The sequence below is a fragment of the Zingiber officinale genome, chromosome 2A (assembly GCF_018446385.1).
Source record: "Zingiber officinale cultivar Zhangliang chromosome 2A, Zo_v1.1, whole genome shotgun sequence".
Taxonomy (NCBI): Eukaryota; Viridiplantae; Streptophyta; class Magnoliopsida; order Zingiberales; family Zingiberaceae; genus Zingiber; species Zingiber officinale.
In genome coordinates this window covers 14,542,803-14,555,240 of record NC_055988.1, presented here as the reverse complement: position 1 = coordinate 14,555,240, position 12,438 = coordinate 14,542,803, and the positions used below count along the sequence as shown (strand labels likewise).

The 12,438-nt window shown below is 35.3% G+C and overlaps 1 protein-coding gene across 1 annotated transcript; it reads left to right on the top strand.

Annotated features, from left to right (window-relative positions):
• Window positions 1-3,755: 3,755 nt before the first annotated feature.
• Window positions 3,756-7,095, top strand: LOC122040789 (lipase-like PAD4). Its single transcript, XM_042600226.1, has 4 exons — window positions 3,756-3,917; window positions 3,995-4,337; window positions 5,156-5,899; window positions 6,058-7,095. The coding sequence occupies exons 1-4, from the start codon at window positions 3,886-3,888 to the stop codon at window positions 6,847-6,849; spliced, it is 1,911 nt and encodes a 636-aa protein (XP_042456160.1). The 5' UTR covers window positions 3,756-3,885; the 3' UTR covers window positions 6,850-7,095.
• Window positions 7,096-12,438: the final 5,343 nt, after the last annotated feature.

Here is a 12,438-nt window from a genome sequence, read left to right as displayed (position 1 = left end):
TGTGATCCCTAACAGTATCCCCCGACCTTACTAAATTTATTTCTTGATTTTTGCCAATGCTCGTACTAATCTCTCTACCTCCAACACAACAATCCTATCATGTTCAATTTGCCTAAGTTGATCTCTCCTTTTACATGATGCTCCAGTCTTATTCATAATCATAGAGACATAGTAAAAAAATCACTCGCATTGAGATTACTCTTGGCAACAACAACAATAACTAACTGTAATTGGTGAGAAAAAATAATGAATATACCTTGCATATGAATTTTCTTGCAAAATAAGAGATTTCAACTCATTGAATTCACCCCGCATAATTGAAGCTCCATCATATCCTTGACCTCTCAGTCTGGATAATGATAATCCATATTTCACAAATAAAGCATATGTAGCATCCTTCAAAGAACAAGAGCTAGTGTTAGATACATACACAATTGTAAGGAATCGTTCAATCACTTGTCCTCTTTTGTTCACATATCTCAAAACAATTCTCATTTGCTCATTCATTGAAATGTCTCGAGACTAAACAACCATTAAGGAGAAAACACTGTTTCCAATATCTTTGATTATGGAAAGTGTGATCTCAGAGGCACAAACATGCATAAGATCTTCTTGAATTGTTTGAGAAATCATTTGATTGTTTCCAGGAGCATTTTGATTAACAACCTTGGAAACTTCCTCATTTCGTTGATTGTACCATTGAAGCAATTCAAGAAAGTTTCCTCTATTTAAAGTACTGCTTGACTCATCATGTCCATGAAAAGACAGTCTCTGATTCAAAAGAAATCGAGTAACATCAAACATTGTTATTAAATGAGTATGATAAGAAACCTCTATATCTTGCCCTTGTGCTCATAATATATTCGAAACCCTATATCTTTGATCTTGAAAAAATTCAAACTGTACTCTAACATGATTGTTACAACTATCCACAATACCATTATGCAAATTAAATCTTTCTAATGCATTTTTCCAATTAATGAATCTAGTTTTTACAAAGGCATCCTCTTTATATCTACCGCCCTTATTTGATGGTTTAAAAAGATAACACCATAAGTAAAACATCGCATCTTTTGATATTCTATATTCTAGTTATTTATATATTTTATACCAATTATCTTGGAAATTCCTTTCTTGATTACCAAAAGATTATTTTGGATATATATGCCCAATTGGTTGACAATGTCCCTAGTCAAGTACTCTTTTCGGACTTGATCTCGAGTAGAAATATCAAACTCTTCAATTATTTTTTGTAATCCCGGATCACTAACAATATTATTTAAATCAAATTCCACATAAGATTTATTTTCCACAACTTCACTAATATTAGGATCATTGGAAGAACCCTCATGAAAATATTTTGGTTTAAAAAATCTCTCTATAATCTACATAAATAAATAATTAAAAATAAAATTGTGTACATTATGTAATTAAATCAACATTTACAATTAATTTAAATCTTAAAACTCCAAATTTAAATTGGAATAAAAAAATTTAAAAATTTAATAAGAATAATAAAAAAATAACCTTGAATTATGAATGAACAATGGCCTTGAGTGGTGATGGCTAGGGCCTAGGGGTTGGGATCGGTGGGCAGTGGACTGGTGGGTGGCGGATCGACGGGTGATAGGTAGTAGGCAGTCGACAACTGGTGACGGGCAGCGGACAGAGGGCAGTGGACAGCTGTGGCAAAGACAAAAGAGAGTTGAGAGGTAGAGAGAGCAGACACAACAAACCAGGAAAGAAAAAGTCATAAATTAAATCTCATGACCTATTGTCTATTGGACTTGGGTTGCAAAGTGAAGCCTTTTTTTATAAGGAGTTAATCATCAATTAACTCCTTTATAAAATATGAATTATAAAATAGAGAAAAATCTCCAATATAACTTGAATTTTACATGCAATCCTCACTCATAATAAATTTTATTTCCACTCCCTACATGCAAAGTTCCCTCATTCAAATATTGTTACCTAATTGCCCCTCAGATTTTTAGGTACAAAAGATCTTTAAAATCAGCACTTTATACTAGAATCGTATATTTTCTATTAAATTGAGCATGATTTTTTTTCTATTTTAATATAATTCCTCCTAAATTCAATACTATTTAAAGAAAATCTAATATATTTTCTATCCAATTAAGTATCATTTAAAGAAAATCTAGTATATTTTCTATCCAATTGAGTATCATTTAAAGAAAATCTAGTATATTCGAGTATATTTTCTATTAAAATTGTCCTTCATATTTTTTAGGTATAAATAGTCTAAAAATGAGTATAATTCCTATAAAATTCAACACTTTAAACTAGAATCGAATATATTTTCTATTAAATTGAGTATTACTTTTTTCCTACTTAATATAATTTCTCCTAAATTCAACACCATTTAAAAAAAATCTAGTATATTTTTCATGAGTATCATTTAAAGAAAATCTAGTATATTTTTCATCCAATTGAGGTGGAAAAAGAATCGTGCTCAATTTTATAGAAAATATACTAGATTCTAGTTTAATATACTGAATTTAAGAGGAATTATACTCATTTTTAGACTTTTTATACTTAAAATATCAGAGGTAATTAGGTAAGTATATTTAACTAGGGAATGGAAACAAAGATTTGTTCCAATGAAGACTGCATGTAAAATTATATTTGCCAATAAGGACTATATGCAAATTTTCCTGAGTCTATAAGTCTATTCTTCCCTGTTTCTGTCCATCTTTCAGACGCCTAATACCTCATGCTTGGATGGCTGGATAGACTCCTCCTTGGCACCTTCTCATGTAGATCTTAGGCACCTAAATCCGCCCTTCATCCGACTACCCATTACTTGTGGATTTTGTTTTCATCCTTCCTGTCTTTTTTTTTTATTTTTTATTTTTATTTTTCTTTCATTCCCAAAGGATTTTTCTCCCTCCATCAACGCCTACGAGTAAACGCAACCTAAGGGGCATGTTGGTTTTCTTTTTACTAAAATTTATAGATTTTTTTATGATAAAAACTATATTAAATTTAAAAAATTTACTAAAAACATCCCAATTTATCATTTATGTATTAGTTAGAAGATATATCTCTAGATATAATTACAATATTTTAAACGAAATTAAAATAATTTAATTCTAATTCTGTCTTTCTCCCCTTCAATTAATACTTTCACGGTGGCAAAAGACGGTGCTCCTACCAATCTATCCCAGGATCAACACGAAAAAGGTAAATCATGTCCCTAGTGCTCTCGCCAATCCGTACCAGACTAATACGGAGAAGATAAATTACGGACGACTACTAGCCTTTGGAATAGTGATTAACACATAAAGAAAATATTTACCTTAGCTTTGTCGAAATTCGAACTCCAAATCTCACGATGACAATACTTCATACGCTAACCACTAGAGCATTTTGAAAGGATCAATCCATGCGTTCACACTAACTAATGAAGAAGTCAATAACTACCAAGATAAATTAAAAAATATTTATTATCAGTAGTCCAAAAATTTAATATCTTTTTGTATCCTCCATTTAGAAAAAAAATTTCTTGCTATTGTTAGGATCAAATAATAAATGTTTAGATAACAATCAGAATCATACGACTGTATCCTAGCTCAAGGATAATGATTGATCTAAGAATAAGAATATTATGTTGATGATATAAATACTTTTAAATTTATGTTGATTACCGATGAAAAATCTCTACGGGACGGATATTTTGGTGATTAATCAGCATAAATGGATACATGATGCCGGTGCCAATTGAAAATTTAATTAAAAATAAAAATGTCAATAACAGTGTCGAAAGTGTTTGTGCCGATGAAGCCCGAACCATAATTCTTCCTCCTTCCGCAACTTCTCCTCTTCCTCCTACTCGCTGCTGAATTCGAGATTCGAGCTACGGCAATGGATTCCAGGACGGAGGTGGAGGGTTCCATGTAAGTTTCTGCTGCTCGATTGCATCATCTCTCTCTCTCACTCTCACTCTTGATTTGGCTACCTTTGCCTCCCAAAGGTTCGAGACGAGCCATGTCCTTGGTGCTCTCCTTGCATCTTCCCCTCTGCTGGCGCAAGCCTGGACCCGCTGCCTGCGTGCCAATGCAGGCAGCGCCAGCTTCGTCATCGATAGGAGCGGCGACGCGGTCTTCGTCGCCTTCTCCGGGGCGCAAGCCGCCGCTTCGCCGTCTGGCCTCGGCGGAGGGTTCTTCGAGCCTGTTCCCCTATGCAGCGGCACGCACGAGCTCTTCGCGCCGCTGGGAAGAGGCGAAGAGGACGACGGCGGGAAGCCGCAGCCCGTGCTCCTCCAGGCCGACGCCCTCCGCTTGTTTATGAGCTTGTACCACACCTCCGAGTTCCAGGTCCGCGCTCGATCTTTTTTTTCCCTTCGATTAGGGTTTCCTCTGCTTCAGATTCAATCAAATTAGGGTCGTTTTTTTTAAAAAAAATAATTCACCAAATCGTCTCAATCGTATCATTAATTGAATATGGTGGTCGTTTTCCATGAGATTTGTTACTCTCGTTTTTCTTAATGACTTCTTAGATCAGGGAAGAACATGAAAACATACGTTTGTTTCGCATGTAAGCAAGCTTCTTCTGAAGGTCTATAGCAGACTGCAAAAGCATCAGGATTTTAGCCATGGCATCCTTGTTTATTGTTGTTTCTGTTCATGTCTATAGAACTACAGCAGAGTCAGAGATGCATATTTCTATATTAAATGCTCCAAGAAGACTGCCCATTTTCTAACAAAGAGAGTCAACAAGTTTCAGTCAAAATAGGCTAATTTTTCCATGCCTGGAGAAGGCAGCATAATCTTTGATGTCCAAGTCAGTCTTACATTAGGAAGATTATGAAAAGATGACAAATGATCCAAGTTTGATCTGCTTTCCACCATAAAATTAGCATGTGACCTCTTCTATACTCCTTTTGTTGTTTAGTCAGTATTAAGATAAGTTCTGATTTTAATTCATTAATCATGGCCCTGTATACCATTCACCAGCTCTCCTGATTTTTAAAAAACTAAAATTTTAATAAGATGTGCATCTAATTGGATTTTCTTTAAGGTAATAATGTGATCCTATGTTTCTCAAGGGCATAAGTTGATGTCTATTAATATCGTAATAACATGTTATCTTGTCTGGGTAGATTTGTGATTGTTTCTTTTATTGCTATTGTTAGCTGCTGATATCAGAGACCCAAAACAAGTCGGTAGTACTGACTGGCCACTCTGTGGGAGGTTGTGTGGCCACCCTTTTGGGCCTTTATTTCCTATGCTCGTCGTTTGTTCAGCCAAACGCTCCAATGCCTGCTTCCCTTCTGTGCATCACATTTGGGAGCCCATTGATAGGGAATGAGACACTCTCCCGAGTAATCCTTAGAGAACGATGGGGTGGAAGGTTCTGCAATGTTGTCACGCAGCATGACATCATGCCAAGGCTGCTCTTTTGCCCTCTCAACTCCATGCCTAATCAGTTTACTACCTTAATTCACAATCTCATGCAGTCAAGGTACACCTCAATGCATAATCCTCAGTGCTCAAAATCCAAATCGCACTTGCCGGATGACCAGAAAGTAGAGTTGTATCAATATATATCTGCGCATATCAGTGAAGCTGCAGTGGCAGAGCAAAAGCAACACATGGGCCCTTATCGACCATTCGGAAACTATGCTTTTTGCTCCACAGAAGGTGTGGTATGCATGAGTGATCCGCTTACTGTTTTGAAGATGCTCCACTTGACATTCATAACAAGTGATGCAAGCAGAAGCATTGAAGAACAGCATGTTTCTTATGGGGATCTCATATCAAAGATATCAGAAAACCTACAATTCAAGAAGAGACTCGACTTTGGAGAGTATGAAACCAAGTCTAACTATAGCATGGGGGTCTCACTGGCCCTGGAGGCATCAGGCATTGGAGTCCAGGTAGGCTTTTGAAATATACAATTTAAATGCTGGAAAGCAGTGTGCTAAACTGAGATGAGTATAAAGGTCGAGTATAATTGTATAAGTTTGCTCGTACGTGTTTGCATTCTAGATTTGAAACCTTGAACCAATGACTTACCAGTTGAACAATATAACAGGACACGGGTGCCATGGAGGCGCGAGAGTGGCTTGAATTGAGCATGTGTCAATGCCCGAAGCAAAATAGTGCGAGCCTAGCAATAAAGCTAGCCAAGGTGACTCCACGCCGTGCTCAGATCGAGTGGTACAAGGCCTTGTGTGATGACGACATGGGCTACTATGATTGTTTCAAGCTCCGGAAGGCCAAGCGCGATGGCAAGGTCAATTTGAACCGCATCAAGCTTGGGCAATTCTGGAACGAGCTACTCTCCATGCTGCAGGACAATAAGCTGCCACACGACTTCCTGAAGCGCGACAAGTGGGTCAATGCTGCTCAGTTCTACAAGCTCCTAGTCGAGCCCCTGGACATTGCTGAGTACTACCGGTGCCAACTCCACAAGACCAGGGGCCACTACCTGAGCCATGGCAGGGAGAGGAGGTACGTGGTGTTTGACAAATGGTGGAATGAGGACAAGGAGTCGTCTAAGAAGGCTGCCGACCGGAAGAGGAGCAAGTTTGCTGGCCTGACTCAGGACTCATGCTTCTGGGCCAAGGTAGAAGAGGCAAGAGAGTGTCTCAAGAATGCTTGTGGTGAAAAGAATCCCACTAAGTTGGTGGAGCTTTGGCAGAACATCAATGGCTTTGAGAGCTACGTGAATGGGTTGATCGAGAGAAAGGAGGTGTCGATCGATGTGTTAGCCCCGCGGTCAAGCTACAGCTTGTGGGTGAATGAGCTGAAGGAGATGAAGCTGAAGCAGGCACGCAGTCTACCTTCTTCCTCTGTTCTTGTTGGAGTAACTGGAGGCATGTAGTCTGCAGAACCATGAAGAGTAACTGGTGGTATGTAATTATATTTTGAAATTAGCAGTAGCAGTGCACTTTATACTTTGAAAAATTAGCATTAATGTTCTTAATCAATGATAAATTATCATTAGATAAAATCATAGAATGGGGTTTTTATAACTGTATCCCTGATCTGATTACAACGTCTAGTCGAATAATTGTTTGTGTAATGATTGATGAAATTTAGTTATGCCAAAGCTAATTGTCAATGTTAATTTCTTATATTCATTTTTATACTATGGCAGCAGCTATAACTCATAGTAGCTATGAGCATAGTTGTTGCGGTAGTGTGTCTAGATTGGACAAGGGTCGAACCCTAGGATGTCACTGTTTGTGGTAGTCCCCGCTGTGCGTCTTTCACCTGTACTTGAATTTATCTCTTTCCATATCCGTGTGAATAAGTTTCCCCGTTATGCGTCTTTCACTTGTATTTGAATTTATCTCCCTCCATATCCGTGTGAATAAGTTGTAGCAAAATTACTTCAACTTAATTAAACTTATAACAAATTGAGCATAAGCATTATTATATTAAAATCTCTTTATCTAGTTAAAATTATTTAAACTTAATTAAAACTATTTCAATTCGATCAAAATCAATTTAATACTATTGTAATAGCTATGCCTATGACTATAGCTGCTACAGCTTGGACCATAATTGTTGCAAAAATATTAAAGTGATTTTAATTAAGTTCGAATAATTTTAATAAATTGATAAAAAAAATATTTTTATTATAATAATATTTCATGTTTATAATTTTAATTAACTTTGACTAATTTAGAATAATTTTGCTTTATGTTATAATATCTTTGGTCATAATTGTTACAATAATATTGGGATTCAAGTATTTTTAAGAAGAAAAATATGATGGTTTTAATGTCATTGTAATTTTATAGATAGCTTAGTCCTATTTGATGGTTGCCACCTAGGAGATCATAAGCTTACATTTCACTCATGCTAAATTCATTCGTATGAATTTAAAATATTAAGTTAGCAATTGATGTTGTTTGCTTACATGTTCATATTTTTGTGAAAAGTTTCATGCATTTTTTTAAAATTAACTTTCATAAGAAGTTGTAGAAGAAAAAGAATTTATTAATTATTCAAATTTATTCAATAGTATAGTTAGTTTCATATGTCATGCAATAATTAATGATGTTTGTATAAAGATGATAATTTAATTCGTCATGATTGAAACTTGTTAACTCACTTCGGTTGACTTAGTATCTTCCCGCTGCCTTTCATTCACGTTATAGGGATAGACATGAAATAAAGATATCCCTCTTTCTTTGCATCGACATTAATGCAAATTTAATTAAACATAGGAGAACATTAACTTAATTTACGTTCATTACACGTAAATAAATAGTCGAAAGTCCTAAATGAATAACCAATTAATTAATTGACAAGTCATTTAAGCCTTTACGTTTAACATATCCTTCTCTCCCATTGTTGTTCTCGAGACTATGGTATTATAATAGGATATTTAGATTATTATTTAAGTAGTTATATTTTGATCTCTAGTTATGATATATTTATAATTTTTTTTTTTCCAAATAGATGACATAATCAAAGAATGTTGGCCTTCTGGGTTGGTCACCGCGTGCGCTTCCCAATTTATTCTGGTAATCGGTGGAAAACTTTTGTGAAGTCGGGTCGATTATCCTAGGGATAGTTAATGAGGCTAACTGGGATTATATGTGAATGGAGAAGAAGTGGAAGAGAAAAGAAACTTCATTATGAATGAGACTTTAGTCCCATATTGAAAGTTTCAAGATATATTGGTTGATTTATATTGATTCACATGCATTGATGATGTGAACAAATTCATGGAAAGAGGTTTTCTCTCATGCGTGAGTACGCAAAGGGTGTAAATCTAAAGTTCGAATTGCATTGAACCAAGTTGACTTGTGTGCGAGGATCATCGGTGCATGTCGAATGCCAGAACGGTTGAGGCAAAGCTTGCCCAAGTGAAACAACCAACATTTTATCACGTAAATCTTTTTGCATATTGTAACGGATGCATTAAATTAAGATTAATGCAGAATTTGAACGGCAAAGTGAAAGATCATTGATCGATCATTGTCGTTGCCCATTGCTCTGAGCTCCTATATAATGAGGCTGCGATCATTTGCAGAGAAGGTTACACACACAAAAAGCAAAAGCTCTCCACTTCCATTTCCCTCCTCCTATGTCGTGCATCCATTTCTCAGCGAATTACCCGTGGTAGCAGTCGGGTACCTCTCAGTTCGCTGTGACCACCAGTGCTTAGTGAACATCACGGTTAGTCGTTGTAGCCTGGAAAATAGACAACCCGAATTCTCTTGGCCACTCTGCTCATTTGCTCTGGTTGCTCATCCGCTCTACTCGCTCACCTGCTCATTTGCTCAGCCTCTTTGCTCGTTTGGCCACACGCCCGGCCGGCTGCATGCTCTACCTGCTTAGCCGCTGCGCAGTTTGCACTTAGCACTTGGTAGAAACCAACCTCTACCGGCAGTATGAGATTATCTACTCAAGTCATCTTGACAAATAAGTTGAATTTAATTTATTATAATTTAAATTCAATTAATTTCCCAAATCTCCGACAGATTATTTTTCCAACGTAATCTTTGTTTTTATTTCTATCGTACCCTCTCGTGAAAAATACAATAATTATCTTTAAAAGTGTGATGCAATGATAAAATATTCACGGACAAGTAAGAGCATCGGGATTTGAATCCTATTAGATTGGAGTAAAAGATGATAACATTAAGACAGTCTAATATTATCGATTCTCGGTTAAATATATGTAGATAAATTATGGAAGATTTTTTGCCCTAGTACAGTGACCTCAGACACTCAATAGAGTATTTTGCACCCATTGAGAATTGATCCAAATATATTAGAGCAACCACTTATGTAGTTACCAACTATGCCAACTCGTTCAGATAAATTTTGAATATCACTAGAGACTAATACTCTAGAGCATGATTTGCTGAATCGTGATCCGGCGATCCAAAAATATCATTTGGAACATGATCATTGGGATCAGTACGATCTTACATTACAAATGATTTTACGTATTTTGCGACCTAAGAAAATATTCTTGAGATTGAATATGATTATTATTATTGTGTTAGTAGAATGATAGCTAAATTATTAAGTGCTAATGTTATAGGATGACAGTTAAATTATTAGTTAATTTAGACTTATATAGATAATAATGTTATATGTGATGTCAACATGTACTAAAATGATAGTTAAATTATTGTTAATTTAAACTTATATAGATAATTGATATGGAACTTTGTGAGTGACCCCAAAGGTATTGTGTGGTTGACTACGATGTGATAGTCAAAATTAAGATGATATGACAGTCAAAGTAAGGTGTACATATCCGAACGAACCACTTTCAACAGGGCTCATTTCTCCACTCCTCGTGGTAATGACTCCCAGCATAAAACTAATCTGCTGCAGATCCGGTCAGATCTCCAGGGTTCAGCTCCCTACTTCTTATAAGTATAGCTCCCAACATAAATCCGATCAGTCATAGATCCTATTGGATCTCTGGAGCTCAGCTCTCCACTTTTTTCTAGTATTCATCTACTCAGTTTTTGAACGAGATCAATAATAATGTTATAATCGAATGTCGATGATTATGCGTATATGTAAAATTATTATTTTATTTATATGTAAATGATCTATTATGTCGATTTTTAAATTATTAATGATATGTAATTATAATAATATTTAATCATAAAATTTCAAAGTATTCTAATAGATTTAGATTCTACTATTGATTTACTTACTCCCAGTGCTCTTGTCAATATATTTTTAGACAACACGGAGAAGATAAATCACGGATGACTACTAACCATTAATATAAGTGATTAAAACATAAGGGAAAACATACTTGAATACGTCGAGTTTTGATCCTAAAATTTCATATGACAAGTACTCTATAGCTCAACTATTGATATGACAACACTCTATGCTCAACTATAATTAATTATAGGTAAGTGAATTAGGAGAACAAACCGTCTATTTTTTGAATTAGTCAGGTGAATTATCAACTAACGTGGATTCTTCTTGGAGACTACAACTCTAATCTTCGAAAATAAATTTGTTGGAAGGTGTCGGTTAAAATTAAATAAGTTTTTATAATTTATTTTCTGAAAAATATGTGGGCCATCTTGAAAGAGCCGTTAAGATGACTTCATCCTTTACTACGAGATCTTAACAACTTTGAATGAAAATTTATTTACAAAAGATCGGATGAAAGGACCTTCTTCACCTACTACCTACTACACTAGAAGATAATGCACTACCTTAAAAAAGTGCTAATTCAATTCACCTCGTGGCAATCGTATAAATCATATATTAATATTAAATTATATAAATTAATCTAAAATTTATTATAGTTTTTTTTAGAAAAAAAAAACTTTAATGTTAAAAGTTTTCTAAAGTCGATTTGTATTATATTATTTTTAATTTTTATGTCTATTTCTTCTCTGGATGATAACAACAACAACAACCAAGCCTTTTCCCACTAAGTGGGGTCAGCTGTATGAATCCTTTTACGCCATTGAGCTCTATCTCCTATTATATCATCATCTATATTTAAATAAATTTTATCTTGTTTTATTGTTGCTAACCAAGTCTTTTTTGGTCTTCCTCTTCCTCGTTTTATATGCATGTTTATCATAGTTTCACATCGCCTAACTGGAGCATTTATTGGTCGTCTAAGTACATGTCCGTACCATCTTAAACGTGTCTCTCTGAGTTTTTCCTCAATAGATGCAACTCCTACTTTCTCTCTAATGCTCTCATTTCTTATTTTGTCCATCCTCGTATGTCCACACATCCACCTTAACATCCTCATCTCTGCAACTCTCATCTTCTGCTCATGTGCTCGAGTCATAGCCCAACATTCAGCTCCATATAATATAGCAGGTCTAACTGCTGTTTTATAGAACTTACCTTTAAGTTTAAGAGGTACTTTACGGTCACATAAAACACTCGACGCTCCTCTCCATTTCACCCATATATCCTGCTTGTATTCTATGTAAGACATCTCTCTCAATCCCTCCATCATTTTGTAAAAATGATCCTAAATATTTAAATTTCTCGGTTCCAGGCAACTCGTCTTCTCCTATCTTAACAATTGTTTCATTACTTCTAATATTGCTAAACTTAAATTCCATATATTCCGTCTTTAATCTACTAAGCTTAAAACCTTTCCCTTCTAGTGTTTCCCTCCAAGATTCTAGCTTAGCATTTACTCCTTCACGTGTCTCATCTACCAAAATAATATCATCTGCAAACAACGTGCTTGAATGTGCGGAGTTCATCCATAATTAATGTAAAAAGATAGGGACTTAGAGCTGATCCTTGATATAATCCTATCTTAATTGGAAATACTTCAGTTACTCCACCTGAAGTTTTTACTCTAGTCGTTACATCCTCATACATATCCTTAATTAGTTCAATATATGTTACGCTAACACCTCTCTTTTCTAAAATTCTCCATATAATTTCTCTTGGGACTCTATCATAAGCTTTTTCTAAGTCAATGAATACC